Source organism: Podospora pseudocomata, chromosome 7 (assembly GCF_035222375.1).
Source record: "Podospora pseudocomata strain CBS 415.72m chromosome 7, whole genome shotgun sequence".
NCBI lineage: Eukaryota > Fungi > Ascomycota > Sordariomycetes > Sordariales > Podosporaceae > Podospora > Podospora pseudocomata.
In genome coordinates this window covers 457,126-478,354 of record NC_085891.1, presented here as the reverse complement: position 1 = coordinate 478,354, position 21,229 = coordinate 457,126, and the positions used below count along the sequence as shown (strand labels likewise).

General features: G+C 52.7%; 5 protein-coding genes and 1 non-coding gene across 6 annotated transcripts; 2 read left to right on the top strand and 4 right to left on the bottom strand.

Moving 5' to 3' along the window:
• Positions 1–38: 38 nt before the first annotated feature.
• Positions 39–7,260, top strand: ACC1 (acetyl-coenzyme-A carboxylase; the record flags this gene model as incomplete). Its single annotated transcript, XM_062893231.1, has 3 exons — positions 39–215; positions 277–5,392; positions 5,455–7,260. The coding sequence occupies 3 exons, from the start codon at positions 39–41 to the stop codon at positions 7,020–7,022; spliced, it is 6,861 nt and encodes a 2,286-aa protein (XP_062738912.1). The 3' UTR covers positions 7,023–7,260.
• Positions 7,261–7,404: 144 nt separating this feature from the next.
• Positions 7,405–7,491, bottom strand: QC762_0104870. The gene has a single exon. It is a non-coding gene; the product is annotated as a tRNA-Lys (tRNA).
• Positions 7,492–13,407: 5,916 nt separating this feature from the next.
• On the bottom strand, positions 13,408–15,152 carry QC762_703810 (uncharacterized protein). Its single transcript, XM_062893232.1, has 3 exons — positions 14,481–15,152; positions 13,985–14,420; positions 13,408–13,931 (listed from the first exon to the last, which is right to left on the bottom strand). Exons 1-3 carry the CDS (start codon positions 14,817–14,819, stop codon positions 13,825–13,827), a joined length of 882 nt encoding a protein of 293 aa, XP_062738911.1. The 5' UTR covers positions 14,820–15,152; the 3' UTR covers positions 13,408–13,824.
• A 427-nt stretch (positions 15,153–15,579) lies between these two features.
• Positions 15,580–17,604, bottom strand: set9 (histone lysine methyltransferase Set9; the record flags this gene model as incomplete). The annotated part of the gene is made up of 1 exon (XM_062893233.1): positions 15,580–17,604. The coding sequence occupies one exon, from the start codon at positions 17,602–17,604 to the stop codon at positions 15,580–15,582; it is 2,025 nt and encodes a 674-aa protein (XP_062738910.1).
• A 909-nt stretch (positions 17,605–18,513) lies between these two features.
• On the top strand, positions 18,514–19,129 carry mrpl38 (54S ribosomal protein L38, mitochondrial). Its single transcript, XM_062893234.1, has 3 exons — positions 18,514–18,595; positions 18,649–18,733; positions 18,791–19,129. The coding sequence occupies exons 1-3, from the start codon at positions 18,581–18,583 to the stop codon at positions 19,081–19,083; spliced, it is 393 nt and encodes a 130-aa protein (XP_062738909.1). The 5' UTR covers positions 18,514–18,580; the 3' UTR covers positions 19,084–19,129.
• Positions 19,086–21,225, bottom strand: QC762_703840 (uncharacterized protein). Its single transcript, XM_062893235.1, has 3 exons — positions 20,331–21,225; positions 19,572–19,661; positions 19,086–19,513 (listed from the first exon to the last, which is right to left on the bottom strand). The coding sequence occupies exons 1-3, from the start codon at positions 20,598–20,600 to the stop codon at positions 19,469–19,471; spliced, it is 405 nt and encodes a 134-aa protein (XP_062738908.1). The 5' UTR covers positions 20,601–21,225; the 3' UTR covers positions 19,086–19,468.
• Between the last annotated feature and the right edge of the window lie 4 nt (positions 21,226–21,229).

Here is a 21,229-nt window from a genome sequence, read left to right as displayed (position 1 = left end):
CAAACGAGTCTGCAACCCACCCCCCCAAAGCAGCAATCATGGGAGACACACCACGGAACGGCGTTATAGTGCCCAAGTCCAACGGCAAGGCTTCGTATGCCGAGAAGCACAAGATCGCCTCCCACTTCATTGGCGGCAACCGGCTGGAAAATGCCCCGCCGTCCAAGGTGAAGGACTTTGTCGCTAACCACGACGGTCACACCGTCATTACAAATGTGAGTGCTCGCCTGATACTTTTTGACTTCGAGAAAACACTTCTAACTCTCTTGTTCACAGGTATTGATCGCCAACAACGGTATCGCCGCCGTCAAGGAGATCAGATCAGTGCGAAAATGGGCCTACGAGACGTTTGGCGACGAGCGGGCCATCAAGTTCACCGTGATGGCCACGCCAGAAGATTTGCAAGCAAACGCCGACTACATCCGTATGGCTGACCATTACGTTGAGGTTCCCGGCGGCACAAACAACCACAACTATGCCAATGTCGAGCTTATTGTTGACATTGCGGAGCGTATGGACGTACACGCCGTGTGGGCAGGCTGGGGTCACGCTTCAGAAAACCCCAAGCTTCCAGAGTCCCTCGCCGCATCACCAAAGAAGATTGTGTTCATCGGTCCTCCGGGCTCTGCCATGCGCTCGCTCGGTGACAAGATCTCTTCCACCATTGTAGCTCAGCACGCCGATGTGCCATGTATTCCATGGTCTGGTACTGGCGTTTCCCAAGTGAGTGTGGACGAGGATGGCATCGTCACAGTTCCAGATGATGTCTACCTCAAGGGCTGCGTGAGCTCGTGGCAAGAGGGCTTGGAGAAGGCGAAGGAGATTGGTTTCCCAGTAATGGTCAAGGCCTCTGAGGGTGGTGGTGGTAAGGGTATTCGCAAGGTCGTCAACGAGGAGACCTTCGAGGAGCTTTACAAGGCGGCGGCGAGCGAGATCCCCGGCTCTCCCATTTTCGTCATGAAGTTGGCCGACAGTGCGAGACATTTGGAGGTTCAATTGCTTGCTGATCAGTACGGCAACAACATTTCGCTGTTTGGCAGAGATTGCTCGGTCCAACGCAGACATCAAAAGATTATCGAAGAGGCCCCCGTCACCATTGCCAAGCCAAACACGTTCAAGGCCATGGAGGAGGCTGCCGTTCGCCTCGGCAAGCTTGTCGGTTACGTTTCCGCCGGTACCGTCGAGTATTTGTACTCCCATGCCGATGACAAGTTCTACTTCTTGGAGTTGAACCCTCGTCTCCAGGTCGAGCATCCCACGACCGAAATGGTCAGCGGTGTTAACCTCCCCGCTGCCCAGCTGCAGATCGCCATGGGTCTCCCACTTCACCGGATTCAGGATATCCGTTTGCTGTATGGTGTGGATCCCAAGACGGCCACCGAGATCGACTTCCAGTTTGCGAACCCTGAAAGTGAAAAGACCCAGCGGAGGCCAACGCCCAAGGGCCACACCACGGCCTGCCGTATCACCTCCGAGGATCCTGGTGAGGGCTTCAAGCCATCCAACGGTGTGCTCCACGACTTGAACTTCCGCTCCAGCTCCAACGTCTGGGGTTACTTCTCTGTCGGTTCCGCTGGTGGTATTCACAGCTTCTCCGACTCTCAGTTCGGTCACATTTTCGCCTACGGCGAGAACCGTGCTGCCTCCAGAAAGCACATGGTTGTGGCCCTGAAGGAGCTGAGCATCCGTGGTGACTTCCGTACTACTGTCGAGTACCTCATCAAGCTTCTCGAGACCGAGGCTTTCGAGGACAACACCATCACCACCGGCTGGCTTGATGAGTTGATTTCCAAGAAGCTCACTGCCGAGAGACCTGACCCTATGCTCGCTGTTGTCTGCGGTGCTGTCACCAAGGCTCACATTGCCAGCGAGAACTGCATTGCCGAATACAGAGCCGGTCTGGAGAAGGGCCAAGTCCCCTCCAAGGACATTCTCAAGACTGTTTTCCCTGTGGACTTCATCTATGAGGGCTACCGGTACAAGTTCACCGTCAGTCGTTCCAGCTCTGACAGCTACCACCTCTTCATCAACGGTTCCAAGTGCACAGTCGGTGTTCGCGCGCTCAGCGACGGTGGTCTCCTGGTCCTCCTCGATGGGCGCAGTCACAACGTGTACTGGAAGGAAGAGGCCGCCGCCACTCGCATCTCAGTCGACAGCAAGACCTGCCTGTTGGAGCAGGAGAACGATCCCACCCAGCTCCGCACGCCATCTCCCGGTAAGCTGGTGAAGTACTCTGTGGAGAACGGTGCCCACGTGCGCGCTGGCCAGACCTTTGCCGAAGTTGAGGTCATGAAGATGTACATGCCCCTCATCGCGCAGGAGGACGGTATTGTGCAGCTCATCAAGCAGCCCGGAGCTACCCTCGAGGCTGGTGACATTCTCGGTATCTTGGCTCTTGATGACCCCAGCCGCGTCAAGCAAGCTCAGTCGTTCATCGGCCAGCTTCCCGAGTATGGCCCTCCTGTGGTGGTTGGTAACAAGCCCGCCCAGAAGTTCACCCTTCTCTTCAACACCCTCAAGAACATCCTCATGGGTTTCGACAACCAGGTGATCATGCTGCAGACCCTGAAGGGGCTTATTGAGGTGCTCCGCGACCCCAAGCTCCCCTACAGCGAGTTCTCGGCTCAGTTCTCTGCTCTCCATGCCCGCATGCCCCAGAAGCTCGACGCTCAGTTCAGCTCTGTTCTCGAACGTGCGTCCTCGCGTGGCGCCGAGTTCCCTGCTCGCAACCTGGCCAAGGTCTTCCAGAAGTTCCTTGACGACAACGTCACCTCCAAGAGCGACGCGGACGTCCTCAAGACCACTCTTCAGCCTTTGACCGACGTGCTCGACATGTATGCCGAAGGTCAGAAGGTGCGTGAGTTGACCGTTATTACTGAGCTCCTGAACATGTACGCCGAGGTCGAGCGCCTTTTCTCTGGCCGCCGGTCTCAGGACGAGGAAGTCATCTTGCAGCTTCGTGACCAGAACAAGGAGGACACCTCCAAGGTTGTGCAGACTGTGCTGTCGCATACCAGAGTCGCGGCCAAGAACTCGCTGGTTCTCGCCATTCTGGAGGAGTACCGTCCCAACAAGCCCAATGTTGGCAATGTTGGCAAGTACCTTCGCCCAGTTCTTCGCAAGATGGCCGAGCTCGAGTCCCGCCAAACTGCTAAGGTCTCATTGAAGGCTCGTGAGATTCTCATCCAGTGTGCCCTTCCGTCTCTCGAGGAGAGAACCGCCCAGATGGAGCACATTTTGCGCTCCTCTGTTGTTGAGTCCCGCTACGGCGAGACCGGCTGGGACCACCGGGAGCCTAACCTTGAGGTCATCAAGGAGGTCGTCGACTCCAAGTACACTGTCTTCGATGTCCTGACATTGTTCTTTGCTCACGAGGATCCCTGGGTTTCTCTGGCTGCTTTGGAGGTTTACGTCCGTCGCGCGTACCGTGCGTATGTCCTGAAGAAGATTGAGTACCACACCGATGAGACCGAGACGCCATCCTTCGTTTCCTGGGACTTTGCTCTGCGCAAGATCGGCCAGACCGAGTTCGGGCTGCCCTTGCAGTCCGCCGCCCCATCCTCTCCGGCTACGCCGGTTGATAACACCTTCAAGCGTATCCACTCCATCAGCGACATGTCCTACCTCGAGAGGAAGACACAGGAGGAGCCGACCCGTAAGGGTGTGATAGTGCCATGCAAGTACCTCGAGGATGCCGATGATCTCCTCTCCAGAGCTCTCGACACCCTCCCGGTGATGAACGGCGCCAAGAAGAAGACCTCTGGCCTCATTCCTGACCTCAGCGGCAAGCGTCGCCCGCCCCCTCCTCCTCGTCTTGACAGCATCGACGAACTTTCAGCCGTTGTCAACGTTGCCATCCGCGATGCTGAGGGCCGCAGCGATGATGAGATCTTGAAGGAGATCTTGCCCCTGGTCCATCAGTTCAAGGATGACCTTTTCGCCCGCCGCGTCCGTCGTCTGACCTTCATCTGCGGCCGCAACGATGGCTCGTACCCGGGTTACTACACCTTCCGTGGCCCCGAGTACATTGAGGATGACAGTATTCGCCACATTGAGCCTTCTCTTGCCTTCCAGCTCGAATTGGCTCGACTCTCCAAGTTCAAGATCAAGCCCGTCTTCACCGAAAACAAGAACATCCACATGTACGAGGGTGTTGGGAAGGGTGTTGAGACTGATAGGCGCTTCTTCACTCGTGCTGTCATTCGCCCCGGAAGACTTCGGGATGAGATTCCTACCGCCGAGTACTTGATTTCGGAAGCCGACCGCGTGATCAACGATATTTTTGACGCTCTCGAGATTATCGGCACACACAACTCGGATTTGAACCATATGTTCATCAACTTTACTCCCGTCTTCCAGCTTCAGCCTCAGGAAGTTGAGCAGTCGCTTCAGGGCTTCTTGGATCGCTTCGGTCCCCGCGCTTGGCGTCTTCGTGTTGCCCAGGTCGAGATCCGCATTATTTGCACTGATCCCTCCACCGGCATGCCCTACCCTCTGCGTGTGATCATTACGAACACCTCTGGCTACGTCATCCAGGTAGAGATGTATGCCGAGCGCAAGTCGGACAAGGGCGACTGGGTCTTCTACTCTACCGGTGGCACCACCAAGATCGGATCCATGCATCTGCTTCCCGTCTCGACCCCTTACCCCACCAAGAACTGGCTCCAGCCCAAGCGGTACAAGGCTCACTTGATGGGCACTCAGTATGTGTATGATTTCCCCGAGCTTTTCCGCCAGGCCATCCAGAACAGCTGGGCCAATGCTGTCAAGAAGGTCCCCTCCATGGCTGAGAAGCAGCCCCCGGTTGGCGAGTGCATCGAGTTCAACGAGCTTGTCTTGGATGACCATGACAACTTGGCCGAGGTTTCTCGCGACCCAGGCACCAACACCTGCGGTATGGTCGGTTGGCTCATCAGCGCCCGCACCCCCGAATACCCCAAGGGCCGCAAGTTTGTTGTCGTCGCCAACGACATCACCTTCAACATTGGTTCTTTCGGGCCCAAGGAAGACAACTTCTTCTACAAGTGCACAGAGCTTGCTCGCAAGTTGGGCGTTCCCCGCATCTACTTGTCGGCCAATTCGGGTGCTCGCTTGGGTCTGGCCAACGAGCTGATGCCTCACTTCAGTGTGGCCTGGAACGAGGAGGGCAAGCCCGAGGCTGGCTTCAAGTACCTCTACCTCAACGATGAGGCCAAGAAGAGGTTCGAGAGCACTGTGCTGACCGAGGAGGTCTCTGAGGGTGGCGAGAAGCGTCACAAGATCGTCACCATCATCGGTGCTGAAGACGGTTTGGGTGTCGAGTGCTTGCGTGGTTCCGGCCTCATCGCCGGTGCCACTAGCAGAGCCTACCAGGATATCTTTACTTGCACGCTCGTCACCTGCCGCTCGGTTGGTGAGTTATTCCCCCTTTCTCTGACGATCTTTTGAATTGAGTTGTGTACTGACTGTTTGCAGGTATTGGTGCCTACCTTGTCCGCCTTGGTCAGCGTGCTGTGCAAATTGAGGGCCAGCCCATCATCCTGACTGGTGCCCCCGCCCTCAATAACCTTTTGGGTCGTGAGGTCTACACCTCTAACCTCCAGCTTGGTGGCACTCAGATCATGTACCGCAACGGTGTGTCTCACTTGACCGCCAACGACGACTTTGCTGGTGTTTCCAAGATTGTTGAGTGGATGTCCTTCGTTCCCGATAAGCGCAACAACCCTGTGCCCATCAGCCTTGGCATCGACAGCTGGGATCGTGACGTTGTCTTCACCCCAGAGCAGAAGAAGCCCTATGATGTCAGGTGGATGATTGCCGGCAAGCAGGACGAGGATGGTTTCCAGCCTGGTCTGTTCGACAAGGATTCCTTCGTGGAGACCCTTGGCGGCTGGGCTCGCACTGTCGTGGTTGGTCGTGCTCGTCTCGGCGGCATTCCTATGGGTGTCATCGGTGTCGAGACCCGCTCTGTCGAGAACATCACACCCGCCGACCCTGCCAACCCTGACTCGATCGAGCAAGTCAGCAACGAGGCCGGTGGTGTTTGGTACCCCAACTCTGCCTTCAAGACTGCTCAGGCCATCAACGACTTCAACTATGGCGAGCAGCTTCCCCTGATGATCCTTGCCAACTGGCGTGGATTCTCTGGTGGCCAGCGCGACATGTACAACGAGGTCCTCAAGTACGGCTCGTACATTGTCGATGCTCTCGTCAAGTTCGAGCAGCCAGTCTTCATCTACATTCCACCATTTGGTGAGCTTCGTGGCGGTTCGTGGGTCGTCGTCGATCCCACCATTAACCCGACCGCCATGGAGATGTACGCCGATGTGGACGCCCGCGGCGGTGTCTTGGAGCCTGAGGGTATCATCGGTATCAAGTACCGCAAGGACAAGCAGCTTGAGACCATGGCCCGTCTCGATCCCGTTTACTCGGGCCTTAAGAGGCAGATCGCCGACACGTCGCTTTCCAAGGAGGAGATCGATGAGATCAAGAAGAAGATGACGGAGCGCGAGCAGGAGCTTCTGCCTGTGTATGCTCAGATCAGCTTGCAGTTTGCCGATCTTCACGACCGCGCCGGCCGCATGAAGGCCAAGGGTGTCATTCGCGAGGTGCTCGAGTGGCGCAACGCCCGCCGCTTCTTTTACTGGCGCGTGCGCAGAAGATTGAACGAGGAGTACATCCTCCGCCGCCTTGCCTCGGCGGCTGCGGTTTCGGGCGTTCACAACAAGAATGCGGCGGCAGCTGCCCAAGCCCGCGCCCGTCACCTCTCCCTCCTCGAATCCTGGTGCGGTATTGCCCACTTTGACAAGTCTGATCGCGAGGTTGCCATCTGGTACGAGGAAAACCGCAAGGTGGTGCACGAGAAGGTTGAGCACCTCAAGGCCGAGGCTCTGCAGGCCGAGATGCGCGAGCTCGTCCGCCTTGGTAGCCAGTCTACGGAGGATGCTGCCAGCAACCCTGCCTGGAAGGGTATCCGCGATGTCCTTCACACCATGCCGGTACAAGAACGGGAGAAGATGCTCCAGTATCTCAAGCAGGTGTAATTTGGTCATGATGTTGCCATGAATGGGCAGTAATTGGGGGGGAAAAGGGATAAGAAAATACATGGTGACGATTGTACGAGACTAAAATGGTTTTTTTTCTTCCAGAACTCTGTAATTGCATGCACATGATGGACGGGATGTATGGGTTGAAAGCGGTGTTAATTTTTCTCGTTTGGGCATGGTTGGGATTGGACAGTTCTTCAGCGATAGTAACAATACATGTTTCCAAGTTATCACGATTTATGTCGGTGTGAATGTGAGATGTCTGGTGGTTGGAAATAAGAGGAATCAACATGGTGATGGCGATGGCGGTGGTGACGATGGTGGATTATGCAGGATAATATCTAGCCTAATGCCGCTGAGTGCCCCTATCAAATAGCCTGCCCGGCTAGCTCAATCGGTAGAGCGTGAGACTCTTAAGGAGTGCTCCGAAATCTCAAGGTTGTGGGTTCGACCCCCACGTCGGGCTCAATTCCCGTCGAACGACATCATTTTGCCGTTTTTTTCTTCTGATCCATACTGGATGAGTCGCTCATTTTTGCCTTTTTCGGGGAGCTTGATGGAATCTCTTCGTTTCGAGAATTTCGTGACCTGTGCTGTGATGTCAGAGTGTCTTACGCAGAGGAGGGAGAATATGCATTCGTGATCAATCTTTCTTTTCGGGATGCAAGCCGAGTGGGTGGAAAAGTCCCTTGCTTGAGTGAGAATATGGTACGAAAGGAGAAGAGAGTTGGTTTTTCATTGCCGTTTTGGTTGATTCGATCCGGGAAGGAGAGGAGATGGTATTTACATCGGACTTTTTTGTAGAAAGGGAGGGGGTGTAACCGAAAGAGGTCAAATGAGGCGGGTACGTCAGCCTGGTGTAAACACGGTCACACACCAGTGACACGTGCCAGCCTTGTCATGTTTGGTGATCTTGTTAGACCTCTTCCAAGATTTTGGGTCCGGGGTCCTAGCCGATGAGGCGGCTTGTAGTGTATTGTCTGTCCAAGCGGGTGGGTGTGAGATGAATTGGCCCACCAGGAGGTTCAGATTGGGTTGTGGAAGGTGATGAAAACATGAGTGACCGCTTACATGTGGAGGCTGCATTGGTTGTGCTTACATGGGAATTGCATCATTCTTTTGGGGATGGTGATGATGATGAGGTGAGGTGAGGTGGACGAGAAGAAGAAGAAATATGGTGGTGCGAGATAGCGGTTGAGTGACAAGTGCCAGGGAGATGTTGTGGGAGTGTGAGAAGGGGGGCTTCACAAAGCAATAAAACGGACGAGAAAATGTGTGTATGTAGGGAGGCAGTGTATGATTTCGACGTCAGTGGCTTGTAGTCCAGATATTGGGAAGGGGGGCATGGGTGTCAGGTAGTTGGGATTGAGCCGCGGGGTTATGATAAGCAAGAAGGACGCGCTCAACTTTTTCTTTTGGGCTTTCTTCATGATGACTACAGAAAGCTGAACTTGCACAAGGAAGTTTTGCATTCAGCGCTGACTTGGTCGTCAAATCACTGGAATCGCGTGAGCAAGGAGTTGTCAAAGACTTGGATCGATCTTGAAAGCAGAAATCTCGGTCTTTTCTACTGCATAATCGGCACTTGCCCGTCAATCGGACTTCGACGGTAGCAGGTGGCTTGCTTGTTGTGTTGGACCCTGGTTCCACGTGGGATGTTGGTGGTGACACGGCCAATAGCTGGTGTTCTCAGCCTCATCCAGCCTGGAATGACGTATGGGGATCTCGTTTGACTGTGCATTGAAGTTTCACAAGAATTTCCCTCAAGGTTCTCGGCTTTCATCCAAGACCTTGGTAGCGCTCGCGTGGCTTTTGCACATGCCGCGGGCGTTTGTCCAATCGGTTGTTTGCCGAGAAGCCTCAAAGACAGCATGAGAAAGTCAAAGGATCAAAAAGCAAGACTCCAAATCAGATTTCGGTGCTGTATTAACCCGAACTACCTAAAAGTGAAGGTGAAGGGAAAGGCACATAAAAATTCAAAACGCCATGAGCAAACTCCAGCCAGTACTCCAGGATTGATATCCATCCAGTGGCTAGGGAAAACCAGGATTCTTTGTGAGCCTCGACATGAAACTATCTTGGGCCTCCTGCGGCATTGCTGTTACCACTCGTTAGCTGCCACCCTCGTAATAAATGACAGACCTTCAGACACATACGTACAGACATCATGTTTCACGATTTGGGACCAAAAGATCAAAAGATGTCCAAGGCCGTGACGTTCCCCTCGACGAGATTGTAGTAGCCGCCATCATTGCTGATATAATAAACAGCGACCTGGATGTAATATGCTCCAGCCATGGGGTAGTTGGTTGCAACCGCATCGAAGGTAAAGTGAACAACACCATTGCTCGTGCGGGTCCAGTCAGGGGATACCGTCGTCGCCCCTGTCAACCCGCCATCTACAGCGGTTTGGCTGTATCCTTCATGGAGAACGACGGTAGCGAAGAGATTGCCGATATTGGTGATATCTACGCCTTTGTAGTCTGAAAGAGTGAATGAGACCTCGATTGCGGGACTGATGGTTTCGTTCATCCCAACGCTTGCGGGCGGTTGGCCAATAACCCTGAGTGGGTTTGAAGAACGACGTGCCATGGTGAAAGAGGTGGAGGGAAGTTGTTGAGGCTTAGAGCTTTCTGATATGGGGTCGACTGTTGGCATTTACTGAAGAACTCAGTGTGCGATTGGCATGTTGGCAGATGGGGAGGGGGAATACGGCTTCATATACCTGTTCAGAAACCTGGTCAAGGGGTCATCGGATTCGTTGATGAGGAGTGATAGAGACAATCCTGGTCTCGTGGTGGTTTCAATACTAACTTGAGGAACCAACAAACCGGGCACCATCTCGCATCTCATGTTGCTGAGCCTGGGTGGACTGGTAATCGAGACCCGGGACGTGCCGGATCTCCTTGTTCACACCCAATCCTCCCCGCCATGAGGGGGCGGCCCTTGTGCATGGAACATGTATTGAAAGATCAGGGGAAACGTTGATGAAATCTACCAGAGCCGAATACATGAAACCCCCCTCCTCTTCCTCGTCACCTGGTAGGGGAAAGCGGAAAGGGGACACCAGAAACAACAACAGCTGAAGGTTGTTGAAATCCTTCAGTTTTACTAGGTAGACATTGTTGTGGCCGAGTACTAGGTAAGGATATCACTCTTCTTTCTTCGCGGATTTTCGCTTTTGGTAAGCAAATCCAGTCCCGTTCACCTTTGGTAAAAATACCGCCATGATCGAGGGTGTGTAAGTTTATCCCGAGAATACGGAACTGGAACGCGATCGACCCTGCCAGATATGATTTGTCACTTTTGTGGCGGCAAGGTCTGGGAGGTCTACAATCCAATAAGATTTCTCCATGCCCAGGTCCTCATGGTGGGGATCATGGAAAAAGAACCGATGGGTCGTGGTGTATCTACGGTAAAGCATCGTCGTTGGTTTCGAGAGTCCGAATTAGCTGAACATTGTGCTTAACCAAGTTAGCTCCCTTGGCCTGATCCCAGACCGTTTGCCGGTTAGAACTCAGGGAATAGTATTTTAGCTCCGATTCCCAGACAAGTTTTGGATATACAGATCAGAGCTGGTACCGAGCTGGCTTCGAGCTCCAAAGAACGCGGCATCTCCTAGAGAATCCGGCCCTAGCAAAGATTTCCACCTAGGCTTGATTTCTGTGATTCACCATGCCTTCCCAAATCCTCTACCATACATAACCTTTCGATATACCAATTGTTTGGTCTTGACAAAGGTCGTCCACGTTGAAGAGGAACAAGGGTAGACTACATTTAAACTAGTGATGATCTCTTCCCGATCCGAGATAGCGTGACTGCTTCAGCCGCTTAATCTCGCAGTTGAGTCCGATCATGGCGTTCGCTTACACATGTGCAGATCACGAAGGAATGTTCCAATGTTCCAACGGTACGTACAGTCGGTGGCTTTGGCAGGCAACAAATTCCTTTTTCACGTGGCCACCCCCTTTTTGATTCCATTGCCACCAGAACTTCGGAGACTTCTCCGAGACGTGGGGATTTCCGCAGGTATTTTGACGGCTCTCCAGTCGACTTGGCGTTGAAGTGGCAGCAAAGACTCCGCGTGGTATTTGCCTCCACATGTATGCGGTGCAACATGCAGGGTCCATCTTCAATGACGCAGCCTTGCGATGGTGATTGATGTGATTGATCATGTTTCGAGCTGGGTGCGGGATGAGACCTACCCGATACTTTAGCCCTCGGATGCTGTGCCGAGAGGTCGACTGAAAGTTCGCTAACGCGACGAAAATCGTCGACAATATCACCATGAATGAATAGGTCTGGCCCAGGGGGCAGAAGACGAGTTTATTCTGAGTGGAGCTGAATAAGGCACTGTGCCAAAAGCAAGCCTGGTGAGAATGTGCTGTGAGCAAGTTCCAAGAATCAACATCCCTTACTTTCCAGTATTGGGAATGGCGTCAGCAAACCGAGCGTCTTTTTGACCGATCAATGGCGTCGACTGGAGTGGGATGAGTAAGTGCTCACAAATACGCTCGCAAGGTTGGTCCATATGCAGCCTGATCACAACGTTCCTTCCATCAACAGGCGGGTCAGAGAGTCGCAGGATCGTCAGTCAGAAAGGCGGTGTTATTTCAAGATCAGACCTGCAGCAAGATTAGTTGCCCGCATTGCAATTGGTTTGGTTCAAGACATCAGGAAATGAAAAATGCCTCGGAAATGCGTCCTATGTGTACAAACATGACGTCGCCAGAGAGTTTGAAGCGTAGCGCAGTTAGAAGAAGATAAGGTAGGATGAAAGAGACCAAATCCTAGGGTTAAATACTCCGCGTCGTAAACGGAGGTCGGTCACTGTAGGCTTGAAGATATCACAAGTATCCAGACGCGCAGACGTCACACTATCCAGTATTCTTTCACCAATGAAGGAGACAGAGAGACTAGGTACCCACCAAGAAACTTCGTACATGCTGCTGCCCCCGAGATTGTTTCTCTTACACCTCAACTCTACCGTTTGAACCCCACTTGAAACAAGCAAATCATTTCATGCTCTTGCTCCAAGCTGTTGCAGCAGCTCGATAGGTATTACAGCAAAAATCTTTCAAACCATCCCCCGGATTATTTGGACGCTCCTCAAACGAAGGGAACCAGCTAAACATTATCCACAAATAATTCAAACACTCCCCAGCACTATCCGCTAGTTTGGTTAACGAAAGGAATGGATAAGTCACCCTTTTACCTACCTGTTCACCTCAACCAAATATTTCCTAGGCTCCATGTCCACAAAGCCCGAAGGTAAGCAAGTATAAAACAGACCTACCCACGTTACATCATTTCCATTAGCTCTATGATACCAGAGCTAACCCACTGCTTCCTAGATCCTTACAATCTCTTCCAGATAACCAGACTTCATCTTCTCACTTCATACCGACGCCGATGGCAAACTACTACCACATCCTCCACCCCAACCGAGCCCAACCCGAGATCCCATCTTGTATAGTGGCTATAGCGACAACCTCCCAGTATCGACCCTATATCACTTCTCATCACAGTACATCCAAATCAGCGGACTTGTACAACCTTTCAAAACAAGACCCCCAACACCTTATCTCGACCACGTCGGCGCCGAGGAGGGTTCAGACTATCCAGACTGAATGCGGCAGGGCCAAAGAAGTAAGGACATCACTACGCTTAGAGAAGGAGCTCGCCTTGTTAGGGTCTAACCGCACCCTCAATTTTAGCTCTTTACTATTGGCTAAAGGCTTTATACAAAGAGGTTGTAATCGTTTTCATTTTGATCCAAGTCCCTACCAAAATTGGGTAGGTTTAATATTTGAATAAAAACCTACCGGCTTATTTTAAATATTACCTAATTAAGTTAACGTATGTATCTTTTCAAAGTTTATAAACTTACCAAAGTACTTATCGCCTTTTTTTTTCTATGGAAAAAAAGGCTCTTATAATTTATAGCTCTGCTATATTTATTGTAAGTACTTACTATAAGTTATTGAAAAAAATAGTACGAAAAATAAAAACTGACGAGATTACAGCCCTTTTAATTGCGGGTATTTGATATCATTTTGGCCTCGCTGCACCTGGTATTAGCTGTATGGTTAATGTTGTAAGCCTTGGGAATGCCTTCAATTGGGTGGGCTCCACTGCAGAGCCTTGGCCAAAGTGGTGGTCAAAGTGCTCTTTTCCAAGCCAAAAAAAGTCCATTGAAAAAAGAGCCTAAATATCGATGGTGCGATCAGACTCTCATTTTGTCACTCTACCGTGCCTTTGAAAACCTGATTTTTAACTTCATGGCTCGACCGTACTTCCTCCCCTTTGGACACCCCCTTCCCGCTTCATCCCTATCATTGATCCTTCCCCGAGGTAGCAAGTAAGCAAGACACCAAAGAATGAGGATATCGCCATCTAGATTGAACTGTTATTAATCTGCTTTTTATTCAGTTTCAACTCCTCTTTTCCACTATGGTACCTAAATTATCACCACTTCAAGGAAATCCTCCTCTCACCAGGGCAAGAATATAAAGACAGGACAAGAAAAATAAATTACATTTTGGTATATGATACAAAAAAAGTCATGTCTGTCTCCCGCTTGGTTAATTTTCTTCCGTAAATCAAGCATAGCTGTGGTATAAGCCCCAATGAAGCAAAAGAGGTTAACAAAAATCCTGCAAAAACGCCGTCGCTGCCTTTCTCTTCTAACAACCATTCCCCCTCCTCCCTCCCTTGTGGCGGTAGTGGTGGTCATGGCTATAGTGATGGGTATCTATTATCCTCCTCTGTCTCCCTTCCTTATCCTCAACAGACAGCCTTAAGCATTGGTGGCGCTGCTGTGACGAGGTCTCTTCCTCCCGCTCCCGGCAGCGGGGTGCATCTTCTCGTTGCGCTCCCGCTTGAGCTTCTCGTCCAAGACGCGGGCTGAAATGTCATGGTTAGCAATTCCCTCCATACCATCTCGACCAAAAACTTACTAAGAACATCGTAACCAAACCGAGGAAACTCCAAGCACAAGTTCCTGAACTCGTCCTCGGCCTCGGCGCGGAGCGTGTGCGATCTCGTGGCCCAAAAGTTGGCAACAGGAGCGCGGATGCTCGTGTCGTCCTTGGCCGTGAACTCGTAGACGTACCGGGCGTAGGCGATCTCGCCCTTGGCGGTGGAGTTGACGCAGTGGATCTTGCTCGACGCCAAGTTCTTGAGGTTGTTGAGGCCAAACTTCTCGGCCAGAGTGTAAACCTTGGCGTGCTTGAGGAGCTGCTCCCCGGTGTAGTCCACGTCGGGGATCGAGGCGTCCTTCTCCAGGCTGCGCTGGCCGGCGATCTTCTTGGGGAAGTAGTCGCCCGTGTAGAGGAACTCGAGGAAGCAACCCATGGCGTCGAGGTCTTCGTTGGGAAGCTCAATCTGGCGGGGCTGTCGTGGAAGCGGTGGGTTAGCCTTCATCTGCTACTAGAGGTTAGGAGAAAGACATACGCTGCCATCATCGGCAAACTCGGCGATGCGATCGGCAAAGTATGGGCTCTGGGTCAACAGCCCCTGATGAGCCGTCAGGATGGTCTCTTCATCGTTGTTACCGATCAACAGAGTGACGACGGGGCTCCTCAGGTACTGCAAAAAGGTAATGCGCGGCGCCGGGGTGTCGTCGGGATCGCCCTCAGCAAAAGGCAAATCGGCATTCTCGGTGCTGCCGGCAGCGGCAGGAGTTTCGGTGGCAGCGGCAGGCGCATCGCCTTCCTCGGTCATCTCGACGTCGCCAGTCTGCTGGGTGGCCGGGGTCTCTTCGACAATGACCTCGTTGAAGCTGTCGGCCATTGTGACGGATTGAGGATATTAGAAGCTATCAAGGCAATTGACTGGCGCAATTGGAAATGATGGATGGAACTGACCGGCGCGATTGGTTCTGCTGGACCGGAGAACCGTTGCGGTATAGTATCGATGATGATGATGCTGCGGCGATAAGAACGAGAGTCGAGAATTCATGAATTGATAGGTAAATATCTTCATGGGTGGGGTTGATGGTTGTCGGAGGGATGATGCGCCGTCGGTCGTGTCGCAAAAAGAGAGGACGGAAGACTTGCGCAAACGGAGAAGCTGGCGAACAGGAGGAAGGAAGCAAGCAAGCTCTCTCTGTGGAGCTCCTGCATCAGTTGCCCCGAAGAGACAAACAAAGGAAGGAGCTGTACGAGTGTCTGAATACTAGGCAGGCTCACAGCTGCCTTCAGGGGTACAATGGGAGCTTGGACCACCCTCCCGGAAGCACCTCGATGGCTCATCAGGGGCAGATCAACAGATCATCACTAATGCATCTTTTGGGAGTGTCAGCGAGTACATATTCTTGCATGGTTTTTCTACGCTATTTTCTTCGTCGTCGAAGACGAAGCAATAATTACCAATATTCCATCCACCACAATGTTATATATATATTACCCCTCGACACTGCCATCGTGGATAACATATCAAGACCCTCCGAGCCATCGAAAACCATAATATAATCGCTATTCCCATCACTTAATGTACAAAGTCCCAAAAAAATCAACCGTGATCAACTCGTTTGAATGAACCTCTTCCATCCTTATGCATCCCCAATAACCTTTGCGCTCGCCCTACGAGCCCGCCCACTCCGCCGAACTCCATCGAGAGCAGCAGCGGTTGCCCCTTCCGCCTTCGGGACCAAACTCTCTCTGATTCTGGCCCTACCCCGCTGGGGTGGGTTGCTTCCCCCTTCGGTGTCCATCGTCGACTCTCTTTGTGAGCCTGCCCGCCAGCCCTTCTTCCCCCGCGCCCTCGCCTCGTCCTCTGGATCCAGGAAACGGTTGACGACACGGTGATCCAGAATGCGTTCTTCTTTATCGTTCTTGCCTGCTGGCTGGGTCTTGGGCCAGACGTAGCCGTAAAGCTTGGAGTGGCGCTCGCAACGTGGGCAATTGGCTCTCGTAAAGTAGGCGTCTTTTTGAACAAATGCAGTGTTGCAGTTGGTGCAGTGGATCCAGGCAGTCTCGGGCTCTGAGAGAAGTAAGGGTGTGAGGGTGTAATCTCCTGGCACACGACGCTTTTGTGCCGGTCGTGGTGACCGTTGCTGAGCGGCCTGGCGCTTCTTGGAACCCTTCGCCTTTCCTACCGGCGTTGTCGGAGCGGCCGCATCACTGGGTGGTGGCACTGGAACCACCTCTTCTACTGGAGGAGTCGCTTTCGTCGCTTCTGTGTTGTTCAGTTCTTCGGCCGGAGGGGTCACCTCGGTGGTGGGGAGAATTGTTGGGAAGCCGTACGACTTTTGGGGCACTGGGGAGATCGACCCGGGCAGTTGCTGTACGTCTATCTCAGCGGTAGGCTGCTCGTTTCTTAGGATTTCGATCGCCTGCTTGATAGGCGTCGGCTCAGGTGAAAGAATGAGCCCATCTGCCGAGTCTGAAGCGGGGGTCGTGACGTCGGTGAGATTGGCGCTGCCGGCTTCAGATGCAAGTGGACTACGCGAAAGTTCAGATTCCGAGCTGCTTCTCGAAATTGGCGACCCGGATGTTGTAGGTGGCAGATCATATTGCATAGTTTTGAGGCGCTTAGCCGGAGTGATGGGCGGGGTTCCGAGCGCTGTCGCACCTCGTTTGCGCCCCGGGCCTGAGCCCTCCGTCGATTCCGCTGTTGACTGCCTGTCGCTCAGAACCATCTGGCTTCCCCGTTTCTTGAGGACCCTGGGGCGGATATCCGGGGTGACGGACGGAGTTCGAGAGCCTGAACCTGCCACACTCTCGTCTCTCAACCTCCGCCGGAAAGAGTAGCCCTGTGACGCCGCCAAATCATCCTCGATGCTTCTCTTCACCGAAGTGCCCCCCTCATCTTGCTTCCAGCCATTGACCTGTCTCGCCTCGCACGTCTGGCACAAGCACTCGCAATTGTCCTCTCCAAAGTAACTCTCGCTGTAGCTGACTGTGATCTCCTCGCCCACGCCAATGTCCCTGCATGCGATGATCTCAATCCCTGCCTGGCCGCAAGTAACGAGCCGGGCATTCGCGTCGCAATCGTGATTGGCAAATCGAGCAGGCCCCATGAATAAGCTGGTTGACTTGCTCCTGCTACTGACCACTAGACTAAAGTCCTTTTTGCGTGATGCCATGTCTGCCTCCTCCTCGGGGGTGATTGTCACCTGGATTCCGGCCAGGTATTTGATCGTCTCGTTGCGCCTGATGAAGCGCCGGGCTGCGATGCTGGCCTCATACGTGACGATGGTGTAGCGATTGGTTGCATTGACCTCGAAAGGGCAATCTGGCAGGTAGATCGACATGTAGCGCCGCATGTGGGCTTTGAAGTCATCCTTTTCCTTGGATGTTTTGAGACCATTGTAGAATCGCTTTAGGCCGTCGGTCGCAAGCAGTGTCTCTTCGGCAGTCTTGAGATCGGAGTTGATGATGAGGTGAGTCTGGATGAGCTTGGCGATTTCCTCCTCTCTGACGCCCCGGGAAGGATGGTAAGATGTGCGATTTTTGGGAATGGTCGTCCAGTAATAAGTGTGGTCGATCAGAGCATCGGTTAAAATGTCGTCGTAAGCAGCTAGCTGTGCAAGCGTGAGCTTCTTCTTTCCCTGGGCTGGTGACCGGGGAGGCATCTTTGTGTTGTGTGTGTGTGTCGGGTATCGATGAGTTGCTCGACCGAGGTGGGTAGGAGGGTTGTGAGGTGAAGTCGGGTGTCGGGTGTTCGAAATATGAAAGAAGGAGTGGACGAAGGGGGTCAGTGTTCAATGCGAGACTTGACTGCCTTCATGCGACCCGGGCAGATCAGATCGGGTCGGCGCAAGTGCCAATAATGGCTTTTTTAGGTTCCTTTGTGGGAAGGAAGGGAGCCGACCTGCAGCGGCTGGGCCGACAATGGGTAGGTGTGGGAGGTGAGACAGATGCAAACCTTGGGCTCAGCCTTTGGCTGCAAATTGAGCTGCGAATGCCAGTTGTCGTCATAAGTTGGCAAGTTACGGGAGCAACCTAGGTAACAGATTCCGGATATAGATTGACGCTTGAAGACTGGCTGGTCTGTACCGTATGACTGCAGCTGCACTTTCAAGTGACTTGACCCGCGTTACAGATACTCTTACTTCCCGAAACCTGCAAAGTGTGCATGAGGTACAGGAGAAGAGGTCGGACGGGGAAAAGGGGAACGAAAAAAGACAGGATCACGGTTGCTGTCTGGTTGCCCTCTCGTTGCCAGGGAAATTGAGGGGGCTAGGCGAGTTGACCACCAAATCTGGCGGAATCTGGCGGGGACAGCGCGTGCCAACAAGCTGATCCCCTGCCGCAAGTTTTTGCGCTGAGCTTCCCATTGGCCAGATCTCGTCTTGACTGGATCCACAGCTGCCGGTACGTTTGGAACAAGCTAAAGAGCTTGCATGAGGATCCCGATTGGGCATGGTTTCAAAGAAAGCAGCCTCTGTCCAAGCGTTACATAAGCACAGCCTTGTGCCCCTCGGGTCGGTGCGAACAATTTTCCACGGCCAGGACATCCCGTCGCCGCATGGCAATTGGCTGCCCATCCGGGAGCTTCACGATCAGCAACGACACCCCTCAGGTACGGTTTGGCCGTCCGACGACAAGATGATTCAACTAAAGGTACTTTTCTATTCTTTTGCCCAATATAAAATCAAGCTAATCCTCTCCACCAGAGCATGCTTAACTGCATCGACAACTCTGGCGCCGCCATTGTTGAATGCGCCATGGTCATCGGCCAGAAGAGACACGCCTCGATCGGTACGACGATAATTACCCAAGGAACCCGAAGAAAACTCACGTAACTGACCAATACAGGCGACCGGATCGTGGTGGTCGTGCAGAAGCAAAGAGATGCGGGAGCTGCCGGCATGGCCGCCGCCTCGGGTGCCAAGGTCAAGCGTGGTGATATCAGACATGCCGTCGTCGTGCGGACGAAGCAAAAGGTCACCCGGAGAGATGGAAGCTGCATCAAGTTCGACGACAACGCCTGCGTTTTGATTAACAAGTCTGGCGACCCTATCGGATCCCGTATCAACGGCGTCGTGGGCATGGAGTTGCGCAAGAAGAAGTGGAGCAGAATCCTCAGCATGGCCCCCTCGCAGGCATAAACTGAGACCAACACCAATAAAAAACGTAAAATCAAATCATGGGAGGGATCATTTGGGTGTATTATATCATTGCTCCACTGGGGAGTGGCATCAGAACGGCGTTATACGGCGTCGTGTAAACTACTTGTACAGCTTCAATACAGGCAAAATACCCGAATCACCTCTCCTTTCACGCATTTGTCCCTCATTCCCATGAATAAACAGCCCAGCAATAAAAATAAATTCCCATCGATGATGCCTCCTCCTATCCTCAAAGCCAAGTTTTGTTTACCCTAGCAGTGATAAACATCTCCCACTCCTATATCAATCTCGCCAAACGCCGTGTTATGCAAATGTTCCTGTATCTCACTCGCCGATGTACAAGTGTCCCGCCGAAAGACCAAACTCATTGGTAAATGTTACCGCAATAGCAGCACACATAAAAGAGTTTCTGAGAAAGGGTCAGCAACGGTTGGACTCCAGAAGGTGACAGGCCTGGAGCTGCTTACCATTCCCGTTTCAGCGCTTCGCTGTTGAGACTGAAAGAAGACAGCCTCCCCATGGTTGCAAGAGGGGCAAGTGCGCTGTTCTCTTGGTAGCTAGAGCAGAAACCCCGTCAGCCACTGGCTCAAACATAGGTAACGTGAAAACCCGTGCACTTCGTCGCTTTAACCAAATCAACACCGGAACTCCCAACCTGCTGTCTATCTATGTACCGGTATACACTGCGGGGTATGATCGTCGAGAGAAAGGGAACGATTGCGTGTGCCGCTGCAAGAAAAATGAAGAACGCCGTGTTTGCCAGGAATATTATACAATTTGTACGTCAAATCATGTCGTCATAGTCTCGTCGTGTCAAGTGAATGTGTATCGAAAGAGTTTGGCGACTACACAGCAGCGCTTTGAGCGAGCACGTAGTGTGGCATGGCGTTATTCTCGGGCTCGAATCCCATGGCTTCTTCTTCGTCCTCCTCCATCAAGTCGCCAAAGTATTGCTCGCTCCGAGCCATGAAGTCGGCGAGGTTCTCGCGGTTGTCTTGCCAGGCGCAAATGTCGGCGTCGCCCTGATCGAGCCGCATGAAGTTCTGGAGCGGTACGGGAATGTCGGGATTGTGGGCATCGGTGGGGAGAACGGCGAGACGGTCTTTGCAAATCTCACACGAAATCATGCGGCCGCATGTCAGGCAGCAGACAAAAGCGCAGTGGTCCGGGTTCGGGTGTTGTCCAAACGAGCTAGCATGATGGGAAGCAACAGAAGAATCACCCACCGTAGGATCAGAGCCAACGTCCTGCGTCACGCCGGCCGTCTCGCCAGCGGCATTGTTGAGGACATTGCGAAAGATGCACGACGAGGTGGCCTCTTCGGAGAAGTTGCAAGTGCGGCAGGTGAACATGAGCTTGCGATCGGCCTCATCTTCCTTGGGGTAGAGCATGTTGCTGCATTCCGAGCAGAAACGGAACGTGATTTGCTCGAGGGGCTTCTGGCCATGGAGCTGCGATTGCTCGCCCGAAGCTGAAGGGGCTGGTGATGAAGCCATTGCTGATGTCGTGGCTGAGGAGTGTGTTGTGTGGTGTTATGATGGTTTCTGGTGGTAGCAGGTGGTGGTGCAGGCACTGAAACTTTTTCGGGCAGCGGAAACCTGGAAGTGATGTGGTTGGGTTGTGTAAGGTGGTGTTTGGTGGTAAAAGAGTTGCGGTTGGTCTTTTTGAGTTTTGAAAAGGCGAAAACAGGCTGCTAGATGGTCCACACACGTGTCGCCAGGTGAGTTCCACAGAAGATGCAGAAAGTAAAGTAAATTTTACCTGGTGCAGAAAATTATTTGAAGTCGAATGGAAATGTCTTGCGGTGGAATGGGGAGCGAGTTGAAGATGGATGTCTTTTTCTATGGATATCTTTGAGTGAACCCAAGCTTGTGGTCAAAGGCGCGAAACGCAGGCACAGTGCATTGTGGGCGGCGCGCCACCAAGAGCAACAGTTGGGAATACACGCGCCTTGCCCCTTTCCGGCTGCCTGAGGTCAACAGCCAACCAGGATGCCCCACTTGGCTTATTCAGGCACTGACAACCTACCTGGAACTAGATAATCTTGCTGTCTGAGGCCTTGGTTGAATGCCTGATGGATACGGAGTACGGATATGTAGGGTACAGTTAACCTGCGTCACGTCGC

Coding starts and splice junctions, on each gene's coding strand:
- QC762_703810 (XM_062893232.1), bottom strand. CDS start 14,819: ATGGCCGACAGCTTCAACGAGGTCATTGTCGAAGAGACCCCGGCCACC. Junction 14,421..14,480: donor AGTTTGCCGATGATGGCAGC/GTATGTCTTTCT, acceptor CTTCCACGACAG/CCCCGCCAGATTGAGCTTCC. Junction 13,932..13,984: donor GTTTGGTTACGATGTTCTTA/GTAAGTTTTTGG, acceptor ATGACATTTCAG/CCCGCGTCTTGGACGAGAAG.
- mrpl38 (XM_062893234.1), top strand. Junction 18,734..18,790: donor GAAGAGACACGCCTCGATCG/GTACGACGATAA, acceptor TGACCAATACAG/GCGACCGGATCGTGGTGGTC.
- QC762_703840 (XM_062893235.1), bottom strand. CDS start 20,600: ATGGCTTCATCACCAGCCCCTTCAGCTTCGGGCGAGCAATCGCAGCTC. Junction 19,662..20,330: donor ACGTTGGCTCTGATCCTACG/GTGGGTGATTCT, acceptor TTTCTGCTCTAG/CTACCAAGAGAACAGCGCAC. Junction 19,514..19,571: donor GAAGCGCTGAAACGGGAATG/GTAAGCAGCTCC, acceptor ACCCTTTCTCAG/AAACTCTTTTATGTGTGCTG.